The sequence below is a fragment of the Chiloscyllium plagiosum genome, unplaced genomic scaffold (genome assembly GCF_037043375.1).
Source record: "Chiloscyllium plagiosum isolate Xiang-an unplaced genomic scaffold, Cpla_swu_hap1 HiC_scaffold_38, whole genome shotgun sequence".
Lineage (NCBI taxonomy): Eukaryota > Metazoa > Chordata > Chondrichthyes > Orectolobiformes > Hemiscylliidae > Chiloscyllium > Chiloscyllium plagiosum.
Genome location: NW_028270176.1, coordinates 19,145,420 through 19,171,599, shown reverse-complemented (window position 1 = coordinate 19,171,599; position 26,180 = coordinate 19,145,420). Strand labels below are relative to the sequence as shown.

General features: G+C 58.1%; 1 protein-coding gene across 1 annotated transcript in view; it reads right to left on the bottom strand.

The window, feature by feature from the left end:
- Positions 1-26,180, bottom strand: part of nphs1 (NPHS1 adhesion molecule, nephrin) — a gene marked incomplete at its 5' end in the record, with an annotated part of 175,783 nt that overhangs the window by 28,962 nt on the left and 120,641 nt on the right. Inside the window, 4 exons of the mRNA XM_087980827.1 lie at positions 8,002-8,113; positions 11,572-11,723; positions 17,895-18,051; positions 20,864-21,035. Coding sequence (XP_087836953.1) covers positions 8,002-8,113; positions 11,572-11,723; positions 17,895-18,051; positions 20,864-21,035 — 593 coding nt within the window. The remainder of the gene's footprint in view (positions 1-8,001; positions 8,114-11,571; positions 11,724-17,894; positions 18,052-20,863; positions 21,036-26,180) is intronic.

The following is a 26,180-nucleotide window of genomic DNA, read 5'->3' as shown; positions in this document are numbered from 1 at the left end:
TTAGACCCACACTCGGAGCACCGTGCACAGTTCCAGTCTCCGTAACACTCAGTTAGACCCACACACGGAGCACTGTGCACAGTTCCAGTCTCCGTATCCCTCAGTCAGACCCACACTCGGAGCACTGTGCACAGTTCCAGTCTCCGTATCCCTCAGTTAGACCCACACTCGGAGCACCGTGCACAGTTTCAGTCACCGTATCCCTCAGTTAGACCCACACTCGGAGCACCGTGCACAGTTCCAGTCTCCGTATCCCTCAGTCAGACCCACACTCGGAGCACCGTGCACAGTTCCAGTCTCCGTAACACTCAGTTAGACCCACACTCGGAGCACCGTGCACAGTTCCAGTCTCCGTATTCCTCAGTTAGACCCACACTCGGAGCACCGTGCACAGTTCCAGTCTCCATATCCCTCCGTTACACCCACACTCGGAGCACCGTGCACAGTTCCAGTCTCCGTATCCCTCAGTCAGACCCACACTCGGAGCACTGTGCACAGTTCCAGTCTCCGTATCCCTCAGTTAGACCCACACACGGAGCACTGTGCACAGTTCCAGTCTCCGTATCCCTCAGTCAGACCCACACCCGGAGCACCATGCACAGTTCCAGTCTGCGTATCCCTCAGTCAGACCCACACTCGGAGCACTGTGCACAGTTCCAGTCTCCGTATCCCTCAGTCAGACCCACACTCGGAGCACCGTGCACAGTTCCAGTCTCTGTATCCCTCAGTTAGACCCACACTCGGAGCACCGTGCACAGTTCCAGTCTCTGTATCCCTCAGTCAGACCCACACTCGGAGCACCGTGCACAGTTCCAGTCTCTGTATCCCTTAGTCAGACCCACAGTCGGAGCACCGTGCACAATTCCAGTCTCCGTATCCCTTAGTCAGACCCACAGTCGGAGCACTGTGCTCAGTTCCAGTCTCCGTATCCCTCAGTTAGACCCACACTCGGAGCACTGTGCACAGTTCCAGTCTCCGTATCCCTCAGTTAGACCCACACTCGGAGCACCGTGCACAGTTCCAGTCTCCATATCCCTCCGTCAGACCCACACTCGGAGCACCGTGCACAGTTCCAGTCTCCGTATCCCTTAGACAGACCCACACTCGGAGCACCGTGCTCAGTTCCAGTCTCCGTATCCCTCAGTCAGACCCACACTCGGAGCACCGTGCACAGTTCCAGTCTCCATATCCCTCCGTCAGACCCACACTCGGAGCACCGTGCACAGTTCCAGTCTCCGTATCCCTTAGTCAGACCCACACTCGGAGCACCGTGCTCAGTTCCAGTCTCCGTATCCCTCAGTCAGACCCACACTCGGAGCACTGTGCACAGTTCCAGTCTCTGTATCCCTCCGTCAGACCCACACTCGGAGCACTGTGCACAGTTCCAGTCTCTGTATCCCTCAGTTAGACCCACACTCGGAGCACCGTGCACAGTTCCAGTCTCCGTATCCCTCCGTTACACCCACACTCGGAGCACCGTGCACAGTTCCAGTCTCCGTAACACTCAGTTAGACCCACACTCGGAGCACTGTGCACAGTTCCAGTCTCCGTATCCCTCAGTTAGACCCACACTCGGAGCACCGTGCACAGTTCCAGTCTCCATATCCCTCCGTCAGACCCACACTCGGAGCACCGTGCACAGTTCCAGTCTCCGTATCCCTTAGTCAGACCCACACTCGGAGCACCGTGCTCAGTTCCAGTCTCCGTATCCCTCAGTCAGACCCACACTCGGAGCACCGTGCACAGTTCCAGTCTCCATATCCCTCCGTCAGACCCACACTCGGAGCACCGTGCACAGTTCCCGTCTCCGTATCCCTTAGTCAGACCCACACTCGGAGCACCGTGCTCAGTTCCAGTCTCCGTATCCCTCAGTCAGACCCACACTCGGAGCACTGTGCACAGTTCCAGTCTCTGTATCCCTCCGTCAGACCCACACTCGGAGCACTGTGCACAGTTCCAGTCTCTGTATCCCTCAGTTAGACCCACACTCGGAGCACCGTGCACAGTTCCAGTCTCCGTATCCCTCCGTTACACCCACACTCGGAGCACAGTGCACAGTTCCAGTCTCCGTAACACTCAGTTAGACCCACACTCGGAGCACCGTGCACAGTTCCAGTCTCCGTATCCCTCAGTTAGACCCACACTCGGAGCACCGTGCACAGTTCCAGTCTCCGTATCCCTCAGTCAGACCCACACTCGGAGCACCGTGCACAGTTCCAGTCTCCGTATCCCTCAGTTAGACCCACACACGGAGCACTGTGCACAGTTCCAGTCTCCGTATCCCTCAGTCAGACCCACACCCGGAGCACCATGCACAGTTCCAGTCTGCGTATCCCTCAGTCAGACCCACACTCGGAGCACTGTGCACAGTTCCAGTCTCCGTATCCCTCAGTCAGACCCACACTCGGAGCACTGTGCACAGTTCCAGTCTCCGTATCCCTCAGTTAGACCCACACTCGGAGCACCGTGTACAGTTCCAGTCTCCGTATCCCTCAGTCAGACCCACACTCGGAGCACCGTGCACAGTTCCAGTCTCTGTATCCCTTAGTCAGACCCACAGTCGGAGCACCGTGCACAGTTCCAGTCTCCGTATCCCTTAGTCAGACCCACAGTCGGAGCACTGTGCTCAGTTCCAGTCTCCGTATCCCTCAGTTAGACCCACACTCGGAGCACTGTGCACAGTTCCAGTCTCCGTATCCCTTAGTTAGACCCACACTCGGAGCACCGTGCACAGTTCCAGTCTCCATATCCCTCTGTCAGACCCACACTCGGAGCACCGTGCACAGTTCCAGTCTCCGTATCCCTTAGTCACACCCACACTCGGAGCACCGTGCACAGTTCCAGTCTCTGTATCCCTCCGTCAGACCCACACTCGGAGCACTGTGCACAGTTCCAGTCTCTGTATCCCTCAGTCAGACCCACACTCGGAGCACTGTGCACAGTTCCAGTCTCCGTATCCATCACTCAGACCCACACTCGGAGCACCGTGCACAGTTCCAGTCTCCATATCCCTCCGTCAGACCCACACTCGGAGCACCGTGCACAGTTCCAGTCTCCGTATCCCTTAGTCAGACCCACACTCGGAGCACCGTGCACAGTTCCAGTCTCTGTATCCCTCAGTCAGACCCACACTCGGAGCACTGTGCACAGTTCCAGTCTCTGTATCCCTCAGTCAGACCCACACTCGGAGCACTGTGCACAGTTCCAGTCTCCGTATCCCTCAGTTAGACCCACACTCGGAGCACCATGCACAGTTCCAGTCTCCGTATCCCTTAGTCAGACCCACACTCGGAGCACCGTGCACAGTTCCAGTCTCTGTATCCCTCCGTCAGACCCACACTCGGAGCACCGTGCACAGTTCCAGTCTCCGTATCCCTTAGTCAGACCCACACTCGGAGCACCGTGCACAGTTCCAGTCTCTGTATCCCTCCGTCAGACCCACACTCGGAGCACTGTGCACAATTCCAGTCTCTGTATCCCTCAGTTAGACCCACACTCGGAGCACCGTGCACAGTTCCAGTCTCCGTAACACTCAGTTAGACCCACACTCGGAGCACCGTGCACAGTTCCAGTCTCCGTATCCCTCAGTTAGACCCACACTCGGAGCACTGTGCACAGTTCCAGTCTCCGTATCCCTCAGTTAGACACACACTCGGAGCACTGTGCACAGTTCCAGTCTCCGTATCCCTCAGTCAGACCCACACTCGGAGCACCGTGCACAGTTCCAGTCTCCATATCCCTCCGTTACACCCACACTCGGAGCACCGTGCACAGTTCCAGTCTCCGTATCCCTCAGTCAGACCCACACTCGGAGCACTGTGCACAGTTCCAGTCTCCGTATCCCTCAGTTAGACCCACACACGGAGCACTGTGCACAGTTCCAGTCTCCGTATCCCTCAGTCAGACCCACACCCGGAGCACCATGCACAGTTCCAGTCTGCGTATCCCTCAGTCTGACCCACACTCGGAGCACTGTGCACAGTTCCAGTCTCCGTATCCCTCAGTCAGACCCACACTCGGAGCACCGTGCACAGTTCCAGTCTCTGTATCCCTCAGTTAGACCCACACTCGGAGCACCGTGCACAGTTCCAGTCTCCGTATCCCTCAGTCAGACCCACACTCGGAGCACCGTGCACAGTTCCAGTCTCCGTATCCCTCAGTCAGACCCACACTCGGAGCACCGTGCACAGTTCCAGTCTCCGTATCCCTCAGTTACACCCACACTCGGAGCACCGTGCACAGTTCCAGTCTCCGTATCCCTCAGTTAGACCCACACTCGGAGCACCGTGCACAGTTCCAGTCTCCGTATCCCTCAGTTAGACCCACACTCGGAGCACCGTGCACAGTTCCAGTCTCCGTATCCCTCAGTCAGACCCACACTCGGAGCACCGTGCACAGTTCCAGTCTCCGTATCCCTCAGTTAGACCCACACTCGGAGCACCGTGCACAGTTCCAGTCTCCGTATCCCTCAGTCAGACCCACAGTCGGAGCACTGTGCTCAGTTCCAGTCTCCGTATCCCTCAGTTAGACCCACACTCGGAGCACTGTGCACAGTTCCAGTCTCTGTATCCCTCAGTTAGACCCACACTCGGAGCACCGTGCACAGTTCCAGTCTCCATATCCCTCCGTCAGACCCACACTCGGAGCACCGTGCACAGTTCCAGTCTCCGTATCCCTTAGTCAGACCCACACTCGGAGCACCGTGCACAGTTCCAGTCTCTGTATCCCTCCGTCAGACCCACACTCGGAGCACTGTGCACAGTTCCAGTCTCTGTATCCCTCAGTCAGACCCACACTCGGAGCACTGTGCACAGTTCCAGTCTCCGTATCCCTCAGTTAGACCCACACTCGGAGCACCGTGCACAGTTCCAGTCTCCATATCCCTCCGTCAGACCCACACTCGGAGCACCGTGCACAGTTCCAGTCTCCGTATCCCTTAGTCAGACCCACACTCGGAGCACCGTGCACAGTTCCAGTCTCTGTATCCCTCAGTCAGACCCACACTCGGAGCACTGTGCACAGTTCCAGTCTCTGTATCCCTCAGTCAGACCCACACTCGGAGCACTGTGCACAGTTCCAGTCTCCGTATCCCTCAGTTAGACCCACACTCGGAGCACCATGCACAGTTCCAGTCTCCGTATCCCTTAGTCAGACCCACACTCGGAGCACCGTGCACAGTTCCAGTCTCTGTATCCCTCCGTCAGACCCACACTCGGAGCACCGTGCACAGTTCCAGTCTCCGTATCCCTTAGTCAGACCCACACTCGGAGCACCGTGCACAGTTCCAGTCTCTGTATCCCTCCGTCAGACCCACACTCGGAGCACTGTGCACAGTTCCAGTCTCTGTATCCCTCAGTTAGACCCACACTCGGAGCACCGTGCACAGTTCCAGTCTCCGTAACACTCAGTTAGACCCACACTCGGAGCACCGTGCACAGTTCCAGTCTCCGTATCCCTCAGTTAGACCCACACTCGGAGCACTGTGCACAGTTCCAGTCTCCGTATCCCTCAGTTAGACACACACTCGGAGCACTGTGCACAGTTCCAGTCTCCGTATCCCTCAGTCAGACCCACACTCGGAGCACCGTGCACAGTTCCAGTCTCCATATCCCTCCGTTACACCCACACTCGGAGCACCGTGCACAGTTCCAGTCTCCGTATCCCTCAGTCAGACCCACACTCGGAGCACTGTGCACAGTTCCAGTCTCCGTATCCCTCAGTTAGACCCACACACGGAGCACTGTGCACAGTTCCAGTCTCCGTATCCCTCAGTCAGACCCACACCCGGAGCACCATGCACAGTTCCAGTCTGCGTATCCCTCAGTCAGACCCACACTCGGAGCACTGTGCACAGTTCCAGTCTCCGTATCCCTCAGTCAGACCCACACTCGGAGCACCGTGCACAGTTCCAGTCTCTGTATCCCTCAGTTAGACCCACACTCGGAGCACCGTGCACAGTTCCAGTCTCCGTATCCCTCAGTCAGACCCACACTCGGAGCACCGTGCACAGTTCCAGTCTCCGTATCCCTCAGTTACACCCACACTCGGAGCACTGTGCACAGTTCCAGTCTCCGTATCCCTCAGTTAGACCCACACTCGGAGCACCGTGCACAGTTCCAGTCTCCGTATCCCTCAGTTAGACCCACACTCGGAGCACCGTGCACAGTTCCAGTCTCCGTATCCCTCAGTCAGACCCACACTCGGAGCACCGTGCACAGTTCCAGTCTCCGTATCCCTCAGTTAGACCCACACTCGGAGCACCGTGCACAGTTCCAGTCTCCGTATCCCTCAGTCAGACCCACAGTCGGAGCACTGTGCTCAGTTCCAGTCTCCGTATCCCTCAGTTAGACCCACACTCGGAGCACTGTGCACAGTTCCAGTCTCTGTATCCCTCAGTTAGACCCACACTCGGAGCACCGTGCACAGTTCCAGTCTCCATATCCCTCCGTCAGACCCACACTCGGAGCACCGTGCACAGTTCCAGTCTCCGTATCCCTTAGTCAGACCCACACTCGGAGCACCGTGCACAGTTCCAGTCTCTGTATCCCTCCGTCAGACCCACACTCGGAGCACTGTGCACAGTTCCAGTCTCTGTATCCCTCAGTCAGACCCACACTCGGAGCACTGTGCACAGTTCCAGTCTCCGTATCCCTCAGTTAGACCCACACTCGGAGCACCGTGCACAGTTCCAGTCTCCGTATCCCTCAGTTAGACCCACACTCGGAGCACCGTGCACAGTTCCAGTCTCTGTATCCCTCAGTTAGACCCATACTCGGAGCACTGTGCACAGTTCCCGTCTCCGTATCCCTCAATTAGACCCACACACGGAGCACCATGCACAGTTCCAGTCTCCGTATCCCTCAGTCAGACCCACACTCGGAGCACCGTGCACAGTTCCAGTCTCTGTATCCCTCAGTCAGACCCACAGTCGGAGCACCGTGCACAGTTCCAGTCTCCGTATCCCTCAGTCAGACCCACACTCAGAGCACCGTGCACAGTTCCCGTCTCCGTATCCCTCAATTAGACCCACACACGGAGCACCGTGCACAGTTCCAGTCTCCGTATCCCTCAGTTAGACCCACACTCGGAGCACTGTGCACAGTTCCAGTCTCCGTATCCCTTAGTCAGACCCACACTCGGAGCACCGTGCACAGTTCCAGTCTCGGTATCCCTCAGTCAGACCCACAGTCGGAGCACTGTGCTCAGTTCCAGTCTCCGTATCCCTCAGTTAGACCCACACTCGGAGCACCGTGCACAGTTCCAGTCTCCATATCCCTCCGTCAGACCCACACTCGGAGCACCGTGCACAGTTCCAGTCTCCGTATCGCTCAGTCAGACCCACACTCGGAGCACCGTGCACAGTTCCAGTCTCCGTATCCCTCAGTTAGACCCACACTCGGAGCACCGTGCACAGTTCCAGTCTCTGTATCCCTCAGTTAGACCCACACTCGGAGCACTGTGCACAGTTCCAGTCTCTGTATCCCTCAGTCAGACCCATACTCGGAGCACTGTGCACAGTTCCAGTCTCTGTATCCCTCAGTCAGACCCACACTCGGAGCACTGCGCAAAGTTCCAGTCTCCGTATCCCTCAGTCAGACCCACACTCGGAGCACCGTGCACAGTTCCAGTCTCTGTATCCCTCAGTCAGACCCACACTCGGAGCACCGTGCACAGTTCCAGTCTCCGTATCCCTCAGTCAGACCCACACTCGGAGCACCGTGCACAGTTCCAGTCTCCGTATCCTCAGTTAGACCCACACTCGGAGCACCGTGCACAGTTCCAGTCTCTGTATCCCTCAGTCAGACTCACACTCGGAGCACCGTGCTCAGTTCCAGTCTCTGTATCCCTCAGTCAGACTCACACTCGGAGCACCGTGCACAGTTCCAGTCTCCGTATCCCTCAGTCAGACCCACACTCGGAGCACCGTGCACAGTTCCAGTCTCCGTATCCTCGGTTAGATACTAATGGGAGCACCGTATCTGGTGTGTTGGGCGTCCCCACCTGATTTGGAAGGTCTGTGGCAGGCCCCCGTCGAACGCTGGCTCCCAGGACAGGGTGACCGAGTTGTGGTCCTTCCTCAGTAGTGTCAGGTGAGTCGGAGGGTCCGGCCGATCTGGGAATTACACAGTGACCGAGTTAATCCAGGAGTCGGGGGAGGTAGGCTCAGTGATGGGTGGGAGAGGGTGTTAGACAGGGCTGTGGGGGGTAGGTGAGCCTGTGGGGGTGAGAGTCTGTGGGGGGTGAGTCTGGGGGGGTGAGTCTGGGGGGGTGAGTCTGGGGGTGTGAGTCTGTGGGGGTGAGAGTCTGTGGGGGTGAGTCTGGGGGGGTGAGTCTGGGGGGGTGAGTCTGGGGGGGTGAGTCTGGGGGTGTGAGTCTGTGGGGGTGAGTCTGGGGGTGTGAGTCTGGGGGGGTGAGTCTGGGGGGGTGAGCTGTGAGGGGGTGGGTCTGTGGGGGGTGAGCTGTGAGGGGGTGGGTCTGTGGGGGGTGAGCTGTGAGGGGGGTGAGTCTGTGGGGGCTGAGCTGTGAGGGGGTGAGTCTGTGGGGGGTGAGCTGTGAGGGGGTGAGTCTGTGGGGGGTGAGTCTGTGGGGGGGTGAGTCTGTGGGGGGTGAGCTGTGAGGGGGGTGAGTCTGTGGGGGGTGAGCTGTGAGGGGGGTGAGTCTGTGGGGGGTGAGCTGTGAGGGGGTGGGTGTGTGGGGGGTGAGCTGTGAGGGGGGTGAGTCTGTGGGGGCTGAGCTGTGAGGGGGTGAGTCTGTGGGGGGTGAGCTGTGAGGGGGTGAGTCTGTAGGGGGTGAGTCTGTGGGGGGGTGAGTCTGTGGGGGGTGAGTCTGTGGGGGGCGAGCTGTGAGAGGGGAGAGTCTGTGGGGGGTGAGCTGTGAGGGGGGTGAGTCTGTGGGGGGTGAGTCTGTGGGGGGTGAGTCTGTGGGGAGGTAAGCTGTGAGAGGGGTGAGTCTGTGGGGGGGTGAGACTATGGGGGGTGAGTCTGTGTGGGGTGAGTCTGTGGGGGGGTGAGCTGTGAGGGGGTGAGTCTGTGGGGGGTGAGTCTGTGGGGGGTGAGTCTGTGGGGGGTGAGTCTGTGGGGGGGTGAGTCTGTGGGGGGTGAGTCTGTGGGGGATGAGCTGTGAGGGGGGTGAGTCTGTGGGGGGGTGAGTCTGTGGGGGGGTGAGTCTGTGGGGGGGTGAGTCTGTGGGGGGTGAGCTGTGAGGGGGGTGAGTCTGTGGGGGGTGAGCTGTGAGGGGGTGGGTCTGTGGGGGGTGAGCTGTGAGGGGGGTGAGTCTGTGGGGGCTCAGCTGTGAGGGGGTGAGTCTGTGGGGTGTGAGTCTGTGAGAGGGGTGAGTCTGTGGGGGGTGAGTCTGTGGGGGGTGAGCTGTGAGGGGGGTGAGTCTGTGGGGGGTGAGTCTGTGGGGGGTGAGCTGTGAGGGGGGTGAGTCTGTGGGGGGTGAGCTGTGAGAGGGGTGAGTCTGTGGGGTTGAGCTGTGAGGGGGTGAGTCTGTGGGGGGTGAGCTGTGAGGGGGGTGAGTCTGTGGGGGGTGAGCTGTAGAGGGGTGAGTCTGTGGGGGGTGAGCTGTGAGGGGGTGAGTCTGTGGGGGGTGAGCTGTGAGGGGGGTGAGTCTGTGGGGGGTGAGCTGTGAGAGGGATGAGTCTGTGGGGGGTGAGTCAGTGGGGGTTGAGTCTGTGGGGGGGTGAGCTGTGAGAGGGGTGTGTCTGTGGGGGGTGAGTCTGTGGGGGGTGAGTCTGTGGGGGGTGAGTCTGTGGGGGGTGAGTCTGTGGGGGGTGAGTCTGTGGGGGGTGAGCTGTGAGAGGGGTGAGTCTGTGGGGGGGTGAGTCTGTGGGGGGTGAGCTGTGAGGGGGTGAGTCTGTGGGGGTGAGTCTGTGGGGGGTGAGCTGTGAGGGGGTGAGTCTGTGGGGGGTGAGTCTGTGGGGGGTGAGTCTGTGTGGGGTGAGTCTGTGGGGGGTGAGTCTGTGGGGAGGTGAGCTGTGAGAGGGGTGAGTCTGTGGGGGGGTGAGTCTGTGGGGGGGTGAGTCTGTGTGGGGTGAGTCTGTGGGGGGGTGAGTCTGTGGGGGGGTGAGTCTGTGGGGGGTGAGTCTGTGGGGGGTGAGCTGTGAGGGGGTGAGTCTGTGGGGGGGTGAGTCTGTGGGGGGGTGAGTCTGTGGGGGGTGAGCTGTGAGGGGGGTGAGTCTGTGGGGGGGTGAGTCTGTGGGGTGGGAGCTGTGAGGGGGTGAGTCTGTGGGGGGGTGAGTCTGTGGGGGGTGAGTCTGTGGGGGGTGAGCTGTGAGGGGGTGAGTCTGTGGGGGGGTGAGTCTGTGGGGGGTGAGTCTGTGGGGGGGTGAGCTGTGAGAGGGGTGAGTCTGTGGGGGGGTGAGTCTGTGGGGGGTGAGTCTGTGGGGGGTGAGTCTGTGGGGAGGTGAGTCTGTGGGGGTGAGTCTGTGGGGGGGTGAGCTGTGAGGGGGTGAGTCTGTGGGGGGTGAGTCTGTGGGGGGGTGAGTCTGTGGGGGTGAGTCTGTGGGGGGGTGAGCTGTGAGGGGGTGAGTCTGTGGGGGGTGAGTCTGTGGGGGGTGAGTCTGTGGGGGGGTGAGCTGTGAGGGGGTGAGTCTGTGGGGGGTGAGTCTGTGGGGGGTGAGTCTGTGGGGGGTGAGTCTGTGGGGGGGTGAGTCTGTGGGGGGTGAGTCTGTGGGGGGGTGAGTCTGTGGGGGGTGAGTCTGTGGGGGGGTGAGTCTGTGGGGGGGTGAGTCTGTGGGGGTGAGTCTGTGGGGGGTGAGTCTGTGGGGGGTGAGCTGTGAGGGGGGTGAGTCTGTGGGGTGGGAGCTGTGAGGGGGGTGAGTCTGTGGGGGGAGTGAGTCTGTGGGGGGTGAGTCTGTGGGGGGTGAGTCTGTGGGGGGTGAGTCTGTGAGGGGGGTGAGTCTGTGGGGGGGTGAGTCTGTGGGGGGGTGAGTCTGTGGGGGGGGTGAGTCTGTGGGGGGGTAAGTCTGTGGGGGGTGAGCTGTGAGGGGGTGAGTCTGTGGGGTGGGAGCTGTGAGGGGGGTGAGTCTGTGGGGGGAGTGAGTCTGTGGGTGGTGAGTCTGTGGGGGGTGAGTCTGTGGGGGGTGAGCTGTGAGGGGGGTGAGTCTGTGGTGGGTGAGTCTGTGAGGGGGTGAGTCTGTGGGGGGTGAGCTGTGAGGGGGGTGAGTCTGTGGTGGGTGAGTCTGTGGGGGGTGAGCTGTGAGGGGGGTGAGTCTGTGGGGGGGTGAGTCCGTGAGGGGGGTGAGTCTGTGGGGGGGTGAGTCTGTGGGGGGGGGTGAGTCTGTGGGGGGGGTGAGTCTGTGGGGGGGTAAGTCTGTGGGGGGTGAGCTGTGAGGGGGTGAGTCTGTGGGGGGTGAGTCTGTGAGGGGGTGAGTCTGTGGGGGGTGAGTCTGTGGGGGGTGAGTCTGTGGGGGGTGAGTCTGTGGGGGGTGAGTCTGTGGGGGGTGAGTCTGTGGGGGGTGAGTCTGTGGGGTGGGAGCTGTGAGGGGGTGGTGTCTCTGGCCTGGCCTGTGGTGTCTCTCCCTGTGGCATTGCCCGTGTGCCCAGTGGCCGAGCGGCCGAGCGGACTCACCGACACTGACCAGCTCGATATCGAAGGTGTCCACTCCCAGGGGATTCTGGGCCGTACAGGTGAACACACCATAGTCTCTCGCTGCCGTCACATTGAGAATCCGCAACCAGCCGGTGTGAAGGGCTCCCTCATGGAGGGTCTCCACCAGGTACCTGCCAGGGAACGGGAACAGGCAGACACGCCCCGGAGACAACAGGCAGACACACGCCCCGGAGACAACAGGCAGACACGCCCCGGAGACAACAGGCAGACACACGCCCCGGAGACAACAGGCAGACACGCCCCGGAGACAACAGGCAGACACGCCCCGGAGACAACAGGCAGACACGCCCCGGAGACAACAGGCAGACACGCCCCAGAGACAACAGGCCGGCGCACCCCGGAGACAACAGGCAGACACACGCCCCGGAGACAACAGGCAGACACGCCCCGGAGACAACAGGCAGACACGCCCCGGAGACAACAGGCAGACACGCCCCGGAGACAACAGGCAGACACGCCCCGGAGACAACAGGCCGGCGCACCCCGGAGACAACAGGCAGACACACGCCCCGGAGACAACAGGCAGACACACCCCGGAGACAACAGGCAGACACACGCCCCGGAGACAACAGGCAGACACACGCCCCGGAGACAACAGGCAGACACACGCCCCGGAGACAACAGGCAGACACACGCCCCGGAGACAACAGGCAGACACACGTCCCGGAGACAACAGGCAGGCGCACCCCGGAGACAACAGGCAGACACGCCCCCCAGAGACAACAGACAGGCACGTCCCCCGAGACAACAGGCTGACACGCCCCCTGGAGACAACAGACAGACACACCCCGGAGACAACAGGCAGACACAACCCCAGAGACAACAGGCAGACACGCCCCCTGGAGACAACAGGCAGACACACCCCGGAGACAACAGGCAGACACAACCCCAGAGACAACAGGCAGACACGCCCCCGGAGACAACAGGCAGACACACCCCAGTGACAACAGGTAGACACACCCTGGAGACAACAGGCAGACATGTCCCCGGAGACAACTGGCAGGCACACCCCGGAGACAACAGGCAGGCACACCCCGGAGACAACAGGCAGACACATGCCCCGGAGACAACAGGCAGGCACGTCCCCCGAGACAACAGGCAGGCACGCCCCAGAGACAACAGACAGGCACACCCCGGAGACAACAGGCAGGCACACCCCCAGAGACAACAGGCAGGCACACCCCGGAGACAACCGGCAGACGCACCCCGGAGACAACAGGCAGACACGCCCCGGAGCAACAGGCAGACACGCCCCCAGAGACAACAGGCAGGCACGCCCTGGAGACAACAGGCAGACACATCCCCAGTAACAACAGGCAGACACACCCCAGTAACAACAGGCAGACATGCAGCCATTAACAACAGGCAGACACGCCCCAGAGACAACGAGCAGGCACACCCTGGAGACAACAGGCAGATGCATCCCCAGTAACAACAGGCAGACACACACCCATTAACAACAAGCAGACACGCCCCGGAGACAACAGGCAGACACAACCCAGAGACAACAGTCAGACACACCCTGGAGACAACAGGCAGATACACCCAGAGACAACAGGCAGGCATGCACCCATTAACAACAGGCAGACACACCCCCAGTAACAACAGACAGGCACACCCCCCGAGACAACAGGCAGGCGCAACCCGGAGACAACAGTCAGGCACACTCTGGAGACAACAGGCAGACACACCCCAGAGACAACAGGCAGATACACCCCAGAGACAACAGGCAGACATGCACCCATTAACAACAGGCAGGCACACCCCCAGTAACAAAGGCAGACACACACCCATTAACAACAGACAGGCACACCCCCAGTAACAACAGGCAGGCACACCCCCGGAGACAACAGGCAGACACGTCCGCAGTAACAACAGGCAGACACACACCCAGTAACAACAGGCAGAAACGCCCCAGAGACAACAGGCAGACACATCCCCATTAACAACAGGCAGGCACACCCCCGGAGGCAACAGGCAGATACGCCCTGGAGACAACAGGCAGATGCATCCCCAGCAACAACTGGCAGACACACACCCATTAACAACAAGCAGACATGCCCCGGAGACAACAGGCAGACACAACCTGGAGACAACAGTCAGGCACACCCTGGAGACAACAGGCAGACACACACCCATTAACAACAGACAGGCACACCCCCAGTAACAACAGGCAGACACGCACCCATTAACAACAGGCAGACACGCCCCCAGTAACAAAAGGCAGGCACACACCCATTAACAACGGAAAGGCACACCCCCAGTAACAACAGGCAGACACACACCCATTAACAACATGTAGGCACACCCCCGGAGACAACAGGCAGACACGCCCCAGAGACAACAGGCAGACGTGCCCTGGAGACAACAGGCAGACGCATCCCTAGTAACAACAGGCAGACACACACCCATTAACAACAGGCAGACATGCCCCGGAGACAACAGGCAGACACAACCCATAGACAACAGGCAGATACACCCTGGAGACAACAGGCAGACGTGCACCCATTAACAACAGGCAGACACTCCCCCAGTAACAAAGGCAGGCACAACACAGAGACAACAGGCAGGCACACCCCCAGTAACAACAGGCAGACACACCCCCAGTAACAAAGGCAGGCACACCTATGAGACAACAGGCAGACACCCCGCCAGTAACAACAGGCAGACATGCACCCATTAACAACAGACAGGCATTCACGGAGACAACAGGCAGACACCCCCCAGTAACAACAGGCAGACACACCCCGGAGACAACAGGCAGACACACCCCAGTAACAACAGGCAGACACACACCCATTAACGACAGGCAGGCACACCCCCAGAGACGACAGGCAGACAGGCCCCAGAGACAATAGGCAGACACGCCCTGGAGACAACAGGGAGACACATCCCTAGTGACAACAGGCAGGCACACACCCAGTAACAACAGACAGGCACACCCCCGGAGACAACAGGCAGACACGCCCTGGAGACAACAGACAGATACATCCCCATTAACAACAGGCAGACATGCCCCGGAGACAACAGGCAGACGCGACCCGGAGACAACAGTCAGGCACACCCTGGAGACAACAGGCAGACACACCCCAGAGACAACAGGCAGACATGCACCCATTAACAACAGGCAGACACGCCCCCCATTAACAACAGGCAGGCACACCCCCAGTAACAAAGGCAGACACACACCCATTAACAACAGGCAGACACACCCCCATTAACAACAGGCAGGCACACCCCCAGTAACAACAGACAGGCACACCCCCCGAGACAACAGGCAGACACACCCCAGAGACAACAGGCAGACATGCACCCATTAACAACAGGCAGACACACCCCCAGTAACAAAGGCAGACACACACCCATTAACAACAGACAGGCACACCCCCAGTAACAACAGGCAGGCACACCCCCGGAGACAACAGGCAGACACGTCCGCAGTAACAACAGGCAGACACACACCCAGTAACAACAGGCAGACACGCCCCAGAGACAACAGGCAGACACACCCCCATTAACAACAGGCAGGCACACCCCCGGAGACAACAGGCAGGCACGCCCTGGAGACAACAGGCAGATGCATCCCCAGCAACAACAGGCAGACACACCCCCAGTAACAAAGGCAGGCACAACCCAGAGACAACAGGCAGGCACACCCCCAGTAACAACAGGCAGACACACCCCCAGTAACAAAGGCAGGCACACCTATGAGACAACAGGCAGACACCCCGCCAGTAACAACAGGCAGACCCACACCCATTAACAACAGACAGGCACACCCCCGGAGACAACAGGCAGGCACACCCCCGGAGACAACAGGCAGACACATCCGCAGTAACAACAGGCAGACACACACCCAGTAACAACAGGCAGACACGCCCCAGAGACAACAGGCAGACACATCCGCAGTAACAACAGGCAGGCACACCCCCGGAGACAACAGGCAGACACACCCCCAGTAACAAAGGCAGACCCACACCCATTAACAACAGACAGGCACACCCCCGGAGACAACAGGCAGGCACACCCCCGAAGACAACAGGCAGACACATCCGCAGTAACAACAGGCAGACACGCCCCAGAGACAACAGGCAGACACACCCCCAGTAACAACAGGCAGGCACACCCCCGGAGACAACAGGCAGATACGCCCTGGAGACAACAGGCAGATGCATCCCCAGCAACAACTGGCAGACACACACCCATTAACAACAAGCAGACATGCCCCGGAGACAACAGGCAGACACAACCTGGAGACAACAGTCAGGCACACCCTGGAGACAACAGGCAGACACACCCCAGAGACAACAGGCAGATGCATCCCCAGAGACAACAGGCAGACACGCGCCCATTAACAACAGGCAGACACACCCCCAGTAATAAAGGCAGACACATACCCATTAACAACAGGCAGACACGCCCCCCATTAACAACAGGCAGGCACACCCCCAGTAACAAAGGCAGACACACACCCATTAACAACAGGCAGACACACCCCCCATTAACAACAGACAGGCACACCCCCAGTAACAACAGACAGGCACACCCCCCGAGACAACAGGCAGACACACCCCAGAGACAACAGGCAGACATGCACCCATTAACAACAGGCAGACACACCCCCAGTAACAAAGGCAGACACACACCCATTAACAACCGACAGGCACACCCCCAGTAACAACAGGCAGGCACACCCCCGGAGACAACAGGCAGACACGCCCGCAGTAACAACAGGCAGACACACACCCAGTAACAACAGACAGACACGCCCCAGAGACAACAGGCAGACACACCCCCATTAACAACAGGCAGGCACACCCCCGGAGACAACAGGCAGACACGCCCTGGAGACAACAGGCAGATGCATCCCCAGCAACAACTGGCAGACACACACCCATTAACAACAAGCAGACATGCCCCAGAGACAACAGGCAGACACAACCTGGAGCCAACAGTCAGGCACACCCCAGAGACAACAGGCAGATACACCCCAGAGACAACAGGCAGACACGTGCCCATTAACAACAGGCAGACACACCCGCAGTATCAAAGGCAGACACACACCCATTAACAACAGGCAGACACACACCCCAGTAACAACAGGCAGACACACACCCATTAACAACAGGCAGGCACACCCCTGAGACAACAGACACCTCGCCAGTAACGACAGGCAGACATGCACCCATTAACAACAGGCAGACACACCCCTGAGACAACAGGCAGACCCACACCCATTAACAACAGGTAGACACACACGCATTAACAACAGACAGGCACGGCTCGGAGACAACAGGCCGGCACACCTCCAGAGACAACAGGCAGACACACCCCGGAGACAACAGGCAGACACGCCCCAGATACAACAGGAAGATACACCCCAGAGACAACAGGCAGACGTGCACCCATTAAAAACAGGCAGACACAACCCCAGTAACAAAGGCAGACACACACCCATTAACAACAGGTAGGCACACTCCCGGAGACAACAGGCAGGCACACCCCCAGAGACAACAGGCAGACATGCCCTGGAGCCAACAGGCAGGCACGCCCCAGAGACAACAGGCAGATACACCTCAGAGACAACAGGCAGACATGCACCCATTAACAACAGGCAGACACACCCCCAGTAACAAAGGCAGACACAACCCAGAGACAACAGGCAGGCAAACCCCAATAACAACAGGCAGACACACCCCCAGTAACAACAGACAGACACGGACCCATTAACAACAGGCAGTCACACCCCTGAGACAACAGGCAGACACCCCGCCAGTAACAACAGGCAGACATGCACCCATTAACAACAGACAGGCATTCCCGGAGACAACCGGCAGACATCCCCCCCCCCAGTAAAAACAGGCAGATACACCCCGGAGACAACAGGCAGACCCCCCCCCCCACCCGGAGACAACAGGCAGACACCTCCCAGTAACAACAGGCAGACACGCCCCAGAGACAAAAGACAGGCAGACACCCACCCCCCGGAGACAACAGGCAGACACCCCCCAGTAACATCAAGCAGACACACCCCGGAGACAACAGGCAGACACACGCCCCGGAGACAACAGGCAGATACTCCCACAGTTACTGATGAGCCAGCTCCCCCACTCTCCTCCCCCCTGACTCACTCCCCACCCTGTCCCTCACTCCTCTCCCCCTCCATCCCCTCTCCCTCAGACAGCACAATGACGGGGGGTTGAACCTGCCCATGGTTACTGGGATCGTTCCATGCAGGACCTGGATTCTGGGCTGGAGCTGGGATCGAGAGTCTCTCCTACCTGGGGTTACTCGGATCCAGGGTGACTCCATTCCTGGCCCAGTCGAAGGTGACTTCCGGGATTCCCTCGGCCATACAGCACAGAGACGCGGTGGTAGTGCCATCCCCTCTCACTGCGTGTTTCGCCAACGTCACCGCTTTCTGTAAACGCGGCTTAACTGGGATCACATCACACACCGAATCAGGCAAGCTCCCTCTACACTGTCCCCCATCAAACACACCCAGGGACATGGACAGCACAGGGTTAGATACAGAGTAAAGCTCCCTCTACACTGTCCCCCATCAAACACTCCCAGGGACATGGACAGCACGGGGTTAGATACAGAGTAAAGCTCCCTCTACACTCTCCCCCATCACACACTCCCAGGGACAGGGACAGCACGGGGTTAGATACAGAGTAAAGCTCCCTCTACACTGTCCCCCATCAAACACTCCCAGGGACATGGACAGCACGGGGTTAGATACAGAGTAAAGCTCCCTCTACACTCTCCCCCATCACACACTCCCAGGGACAGGGACAGCACGGGGTTAGATACAGAGTAAAGCTCCCTCTACACTGTCCCCCATCAAACATTCCCAGGGACAGGGACAGCACGGGGTTAGATACAGAGTAAAGCTCCCTCTACACTCTCCCCCATCAAACATTCCCAGGGACAGGGACAGCACGGGGTTAGATACAGAGTAAAGCTCCCTCTATACTGTCCCCCATCAAACATTCCCAGGGACAGGGACAGCACGGGGTTAGATACAGAGTAAAGCTCCCTCTATACTGTCCCCCATCAAACACTCCCAGGGACAGGGACAGCACAGGGTTAGATACAGAGTAAAGCTCCCTCTACACTGTCACCCATCAAACACTCGCAGGGAAAGGGACAGCGACAGCACGGGGTTAGATACAGAGTAAAGCTCCCTCTACACTATCCCCCATCAAACACTCCCAGGGACAGGGACAGGGACAGCACGGGGTTAGATACAGAGTAAAGCTTCCTCTACACTGTCCCCCCATCAAACACTCCCAGGGACAGGGACAGCACGGGGTTAGATACAGAGTAAAGCTCCCTCTACACTGTCCCCCATCAAACACTCCCAGGGACAGGGACAGCACGGGGTTAGATACAGAGTAAAGCTCCCTCTACACTGTCCCCCATCAAACACTCCCAGGGACAGGGACAGCACGGGGTTAGATACAGAGTAAAGCTCCCTCTACACTGTCCCCCATCAAACACTCCCAGGGACAGGGACAGCACGGGGTTAGATACAGAGTAAAGCTCCCTCTACACTGTCCCCCATCAAACACTCCCAGTGACAGGGACAGCACGGGGTTAGATACAGAGTAAAGCTCCCTCTACACTGTCCCCCATCAAACACTCCCAGGGACAGGGACAGCACGGGATAGATACAGAGTAAAGTTCCCTCTACACTGTCCCCCATCAAACACTCCCAGGGACAGGGACAGCACGGGGTTAGATACAGAGTAAAGCTCCCTCTACACTATCCCCCATCAAACACTCCCAGGGACAGGGACAGCACGGGGTTAGATACAGAGTAAAGCTCCCTCTACACTGTCCCCCCATCAAACACTCCCAGGGACAGTGACAGCACGGTGTTAGATACAGAGTAAAGCTCCCTCTACACTGTCCCCCATCAAACACTCCCAGGGACAGGGACAGCACGGGGTTAGATACAGAGTAAAGCTCCCTCTACACTGTCCCCCATCAAACATTCCCAGGGACAGGGACAGCACGGGGTTAGATACAGAATAAAGCTCCCTCTCCACTGTCCCCCCATCAAACACTCCCAGGGACAGGGACAGCACGGGGTTAGATACAGAGTAAAGCTCCCTCTACACTGTCCCCCCATCAAACACTCCCAAGGACAGGGACAGCACGGGGTTACATACAGAGTTAAGCTCCCTCTACACTGTCCCCCATCAAACACTCCCAGGGACAGGGACAGCACGGGGTTAGATACAGAATAAAGCTCCCTCTACACTGTCCCCCATCAAACACTCCCAGGGACAGGGACAGCACGGGGTTAGATACAGAGTAAAGCTCCCTCTACACTGTCCCCCCATCAAACACTCCCAAGGACAGGGACAGCACGGGGTTACATACAGAGTTAAGCTCCCTCTACACTGTCCCCCATCAAACACTCCCAGGGACATGGACAGCACGGGGTTAGATACAGAGTAAAGCTCCCTCTACACTGTCCCCCATCAAACACTCCCAGGGACAGGGACAGCACGGGGTTAGATACAGAGTAAAGCTCCCTCTACACTGTCCCCCATCAAACACTCCCAGGGACAGGGACAGCACGGGGTTAGATACAGAGTAAAGCTCCCTCTACACTGTCCCCCATCAAACACTCCCAGGGACAGGGACAGCACGGGGTTAGATACAGAGTAAAGCTCCCTCTACACTGTCCCCCATCAAACACTCCCAGGGACAGGGACAGCACGGGGTTAGATACAGAGTAAAGCTCCCTCTACACTGTCCCCCATCAAACACTCCCAGGGACAGGGACAGTACGGGGTTAGATACAGAGTAAAGCTCTCTCTACACTGTCCCCCCATCAAACACTCCAAGGGACAGCACGGGGTTAGATACAGAGTAAAGCTCCCTCTACTCTGTCCCCCCATCAAACACTCCCAGGGACAGCGACAGCACGGGGTTAGATACAGAGTAAAGCTCCCTCTACACTGTCCCCCATCAAACACTCCCAGGGACAGGGACAGCACGGGGTTAGATACAGAGGAAAGCTCCCTCTACACTGTCCCCCATCAAACACTCCCAGGGACAGGGACAGCACGGGGTTAGATACAGAGTAAAGCTCCCTCTACACTGTCCCCCCATCAAACACTCCCAGGGACAGGGACAGTACGGGTAGAGGGAGCCCAGCCCCTGCCCAGCTCCCTGAGGGAATGGTGGGTGGGTGTCAGACTGGGATAGGGGTGGGATTCCCGTCTCTTACATCGGACAATCAGTTGGGCGATGGCGGTGGCTGCTGGTGGGATCCCATTATCCGCCTGGCACCGGTAACTGCCAGCGTCTGCCCGGTCTGCGTTGGTCACCAGGAGCCTCACCGTCTCATTCACCGAATCCTGGATCACATCGGTCTGCTTCCGAACTTCATCCTGACCAACCTGGAACACGGATGGACAGTCAGAGGGAGTGGGGAGGGGAAACCACACCATCATCCTGGGATCAGGAAGGGGATCCCGGCACAGATCGGGAATGGGATCCCGGCACGGATCGGGAAGGGGATCCCAGCACAGATCGGGAAGGGGATCCCAGCACAGATCGGGAAGGGGATCCCAGCACGGATCGGGAAGGGGATCCCAGCACGGATCGGGAAGGAGATCCCGGCACAGATCGGGAAGGGGATCCCAGCACGGATCGGGAAGGGGATCCCAGCACAGATCGGGAAGGGGATCCCAGCACGGATCGGGAAGGGGATCCCGGCACAGATCAGGAAGGGGATCCCGGCACGGATCAGGAAGGGGATCCCGGCACGGATCGGGAAGGGGATCCCGGCACAGATCGGGAAGGGGATCCCGGCACAGATCAGGAAGGGGATCCCGGCACGGATCAGGAAGGGGATCCCGGCACGGATCAGGAAGGGGATCCCAGCACAGATCGGGAAGGGGATCCCAGCACAGATCGGGAAGGGGATCCCAGCACGGATCAGGAAGGGGATCCCAGCACGGATCGGGAAGGGGATCCCGGCACAGATCGGGAAGGGGATCCCGGCACAGATCGGGAAGGGGATCCCAGCACGGATCGGGAAGGGGATCCCAGCACAGATCGGGAAGGGGATCCCGGCACAGATCGGGAAGGGGATCCCGGCACAGATCGGGAAGGGGATCCCAGCACAGATCAGGAAGGGGATCCCGGCACAGATCAGGAAGGGGATCCCAGCACGGATCGGGAAGGGGATCCCAGCACAGATCGGGAAGGGGATCCCGGCACAGATCGGGAAGGGGATCCCAGCACAGATCAGGAAGGGGATCCCGGCACAGATCAGGAAGGGGATCCCAGCACGGATCGGGAAGGGGATCCCAGCACGGATCAGGAAGGGGATCCCAGCACGGATCGGGAAGGGGATCCCAGCACGGATCAGGAAGGGGATCGCGGCACGGATCAGGAAGGGGATCCCAGCACGGATCAGGAAGGGGATCCCGGCACGGATCGGGAAGGGGATCCCGGCACGGATCGGGAAGGGGATCCCGACACGGATTGGGAAGGGGATCCCGGCACAGATCGGGAAGGGGATCCCAGCATGGATCGGGAAGGGGATCCCGGCACGGATCGGGAAGGGGATCCCGGCACGGATCGGGAAGGAGATCCCTACTCATTGGGCAAGGAAATCCTTGCGGGAAGCTTATCAGACACAAACTGGGAATGAGCTTCCGACACGGATTGGGAAGGTTATCCTGGCATAGACTGAGGTCTGACCAGACCAGAGAGTTGGGAATACATGGGACATTCCCACGTTATGATTCCTGAGGAAATTGCTGGGAACTGCGCTTGGACCAGTCACTATCTGTGTCCCGGAAGTAGGGGGTGAAGGAGATATTCCCAGGTTTGCAGATAGCACCGTGGGAATGGGAGCTGTGTGGACACATGAGGTGGGATATTGGGAGGCTACATAAATGGAGAAATCTGGGACAGGATGTGGGGAGCTGAGGAGAGAGACAGAGACAGTGACAGGCTGGGATATGTCGGTCTGAGTGCCTTCAGCGAGGGATTCCACTTATTATTATTTCAGGAGAATCTGAGTCCCAGAGTCACCACATCCCGCAGTTCGGGAATCTCCGTATCTGAGGAAGCAAGTCCTGGTGATGGAGGGAGAGCAACAAAGGGTTTCCCAGACTGATTCCCGGGATAGCAGGACTGATCCCGTTTGGATTATATTCACTGGAACGTAGAATGAGGAGGGAGATGTCATGGAAACCGATAAAATTCCAGCAGGACTTCAGGGTAGCTCAGGGGTTAGCACTGCAGCCTCACGGCACCAGGGGCCCCGGTTCGATCCCACCCTTGGGCGACTGTCTGTGTGGGGTTTGCACGTTCTCCCCGTGTCTGTGTGGGTTTCCTCCGGGTGCTCCGGTTTCCTCCGGGTGCTCCGGTTTCCTCCCACAGTCCAAAGATGCGCAGGTTAGGGTGGATTGACCATGGGAAATTGTCCCATAGTGCCCAGGGATGTACAGGTTAGGGTGGATTGGTCCTGGGGAATTGTCCCATAGTGCCCAGGGATGTGCAGGTTAGGGTGGATTGGTCCTGGGAAATTGTCCCATAGTGCCCAGGGATGTGCGGGTTAGGGTGGATTGGTCCTGGGAAATTGTCCCATAGTGCCCAGGGATGTACAGGTTAGGGTGGGTTGGTCCTGGGAAATTGTCCCATAGTGCCCAGGGATGTGCAGGTTAGGGTGGATTGGTCCTGGGAAATTGTCCCATAGTGCCCAGGGATGTGCGGGTTAGGGTGGATTGGTCCTGGGAAATTGTCCCATAGTGCCCAGGGATGTGCGGGTTAGGGTGGATTGGTCCTGGGAAATTGTCCCATAGTGCCCAGGGATGTGCGGGTTAGGGTGGATTGGTCCTGGGAAATTGTCCCATAGTGCCCAGGGATGTGCAGGTTAGGGTGGGATTGGCCATGGGCAATTGTCCCATAGTGTCCAGGGATGTGCAGCTTAGGGTTGGTTGGCCATGGGAAATTGTCCCATAGTGCCCAGGGATGTGCAGCTTAGGGTGGATTGGCCATGGGAAATTGTCCCATAGTGCCCAGGGATGTGTAGGTTAGGGTGGATTGGCCATGGGAAATTGTCTCATAGTGCCCAGGGATGTGCAGGTTAGGGTGGATTGGCCATGGGAAATTGTCCCATAGTGCCCAGGGATGTGCAGGTTAGGGTGGATTGGCCATGGGAAATTGTCCCATAGTGCCCAGGGATGTGCAGGTTAGGGTGGATTGGCCGTGGGAAATTGTCCCATAGTGTCCAGGGATGTGCAGGTTAGGGTGGGTTGGCCGTGGGAAATTGTCCCATAGTGTCCAGGGATGTGCAGGTTAGGGTGGGTTGGCCGTGGGAAATTGTCCCATAGTGCCCAGGGATGTGCAGGTTAGGGTGGATTGGCCATGGGAAATTGTCCCATAGTGCCCAGGGATGTGTAGGTTGGGGATCCCCTGTGGTCATTCCCCTAAACAATAAGTATACCGCTTTGGATACTGTTGGGGGGGGACGGCCTAGCAGGGGAGGGCTGCAGTGACCGGGTCTGTGGCGTGAGGTCCGGCTCTGAGGCTCAGAAGGGAAAGGGAGAGAGGAGGAGAGCGCTAGTTATAGGACACTCTCTAGTTAGAGGGTCGGTCAGGCGGTTCTGTGGACATGGGCGAGACTCTCGGATGGTTTGTTGCCTCCAGGGTGCTAGGGTCCGAGACGTCTCGGACCGTGTCTTCAGAATCCTTAAGGGGGAGGGTGTGCAGCCAGAAGTCGTGGTGCACGTTGGCACCAACGACATAGGTAGGAAGGGGGAGGGGGGGGGAGGTCATTCAAGAGCTCAGGGAGTTAGGCTGGAAGCTAAAAGCTAGGACAGACAGAGTCGTCATCTCTGGGTTGTTGCCGGTGCCACGTGACAGTGAGGCAAGGAATAGGGAGAGAGTGCAGTTGAACACGTGGCTGCAAGGATGGTGTAGGAGGGAGGGCTTCAGGTATTTGGACAATCGGACTGCATTCTGGGGAAGGTGGGACCTGTACAAGCAGGACGGGTTGCACCTGAACCAGAAGGGCACCAATATCCTGGGGGGTAGGTTTGCTAGCACTCTTCGGGGGGGTTTAAACTAATTTGGCAGGGGGATGGGATCTGGACTTGTAGTCCAGCAAGTAAGCTAGCTGTGTGTCAGGATGCCCAAGGATGTAGGGAGGTTGTGGAGAAGGCAGCACTGACAGGGAGTACTTGCGGACACAGAGATGGGCTCAAGTGCGTATACTTCAACGCAAGGAGTATCAGAAATAAGGTGGGTGAACTTAAGGCGTGGATCGGTACCTGGGACTACGATGTTGTGGCCATCACGGAAACGTGGATAGAAGAGGGACAGGAATGGTTGTTGGAGGTTCCTGGTTACAGATGTTTCAGTAGGATTCGGGAGGTGGGAAAAAAGGAGGGGGTGTGGCGTTGCTAATTAGAAATGGTATGATGGCTGCAGAAAGGCAGTTCGAGGGGGATCTGCCTTTGGAGGTAGTATGGGCTGAAGTCAGGAATAGGAAAGGTGCAGTCACCTTGTTGGGTGTTTACTATAGGCCCCCCAATAGCAGCAGAGATGTGGAGAAACAGATTGGGAAACAGATTTTGGAAAGGTGCAGAAGCCACAGGGTCGTAGTCATGGGCGACTTCAACTTCCCAAATATTGATTGGAAGCTCTTTAGATCAAGTAGATTGGATGGGGCAGTGTTTGTGCAGTGTGTCCAGGAAGCTTTTCTAACGCAGTATGTAGATTGTCCAACCAGAGGGGAGGCCATTTTGGATTTGGTACTCGGTAATGAACCGGGACAAGTGGTGGGCTTGTTAGTGGGTGAACATTTTGGTGATGGTGACCACAATTCTGTGACTTTCACCTTGGTTATGGAGAGAGATAGGTGCGCACAACAAGGTAGATTTTATAATTGGGGGAAGGGAAATTACGATGCTGTAAGGCAGGATTTGAGGAGCATAAGTTGGGAGCATAGGCTGTCAGGGAAGGATGTCGTAGAAATGTGGAACTTTTTCAAGGAACAGATACGACGTGTCCTTGATATGTATGTACCTGTCAGGCAGGAAAGAAATGGTCGTGTGAGGGAACCTTGGTTGACGAGGGAGGTTGAATGTCTGGTAAAGAGGAAGGAGGCGGCTTACATAAGGTTGAGGAAACAAGGTTCAGACAGAGCATTGGAGGGATACAGGATAGTCAGAAGGGAGCTGAAGAAAGGGATTAGGAGAGCTAAGAGAGGGCATGAAAAATCTCTGGCGGATAGGATCAAGGATAACCCCAAGGCATTTTATGCGTATGTGAGAAACATGAGAATGACGAGAACGAGGGTAGGTCCTATCAAGGACAGTAGTGGGAGACCGTGTATTGAGTCGGAAGAGATAGGAGAGGTCTTGAATGAGTACTTTTCCTCAGTATTTACAAACAAGAGGGACAGTATTGTTGAAGAGGAGAGTGTGAAACGGACTGGTCAGCTAGAGGAGATACTTGTTAGGAAGGAAGATGTGTTGGGCATTTTGAACAACTTGAGGATAGACAAGTCCCCCGGGCCTGAC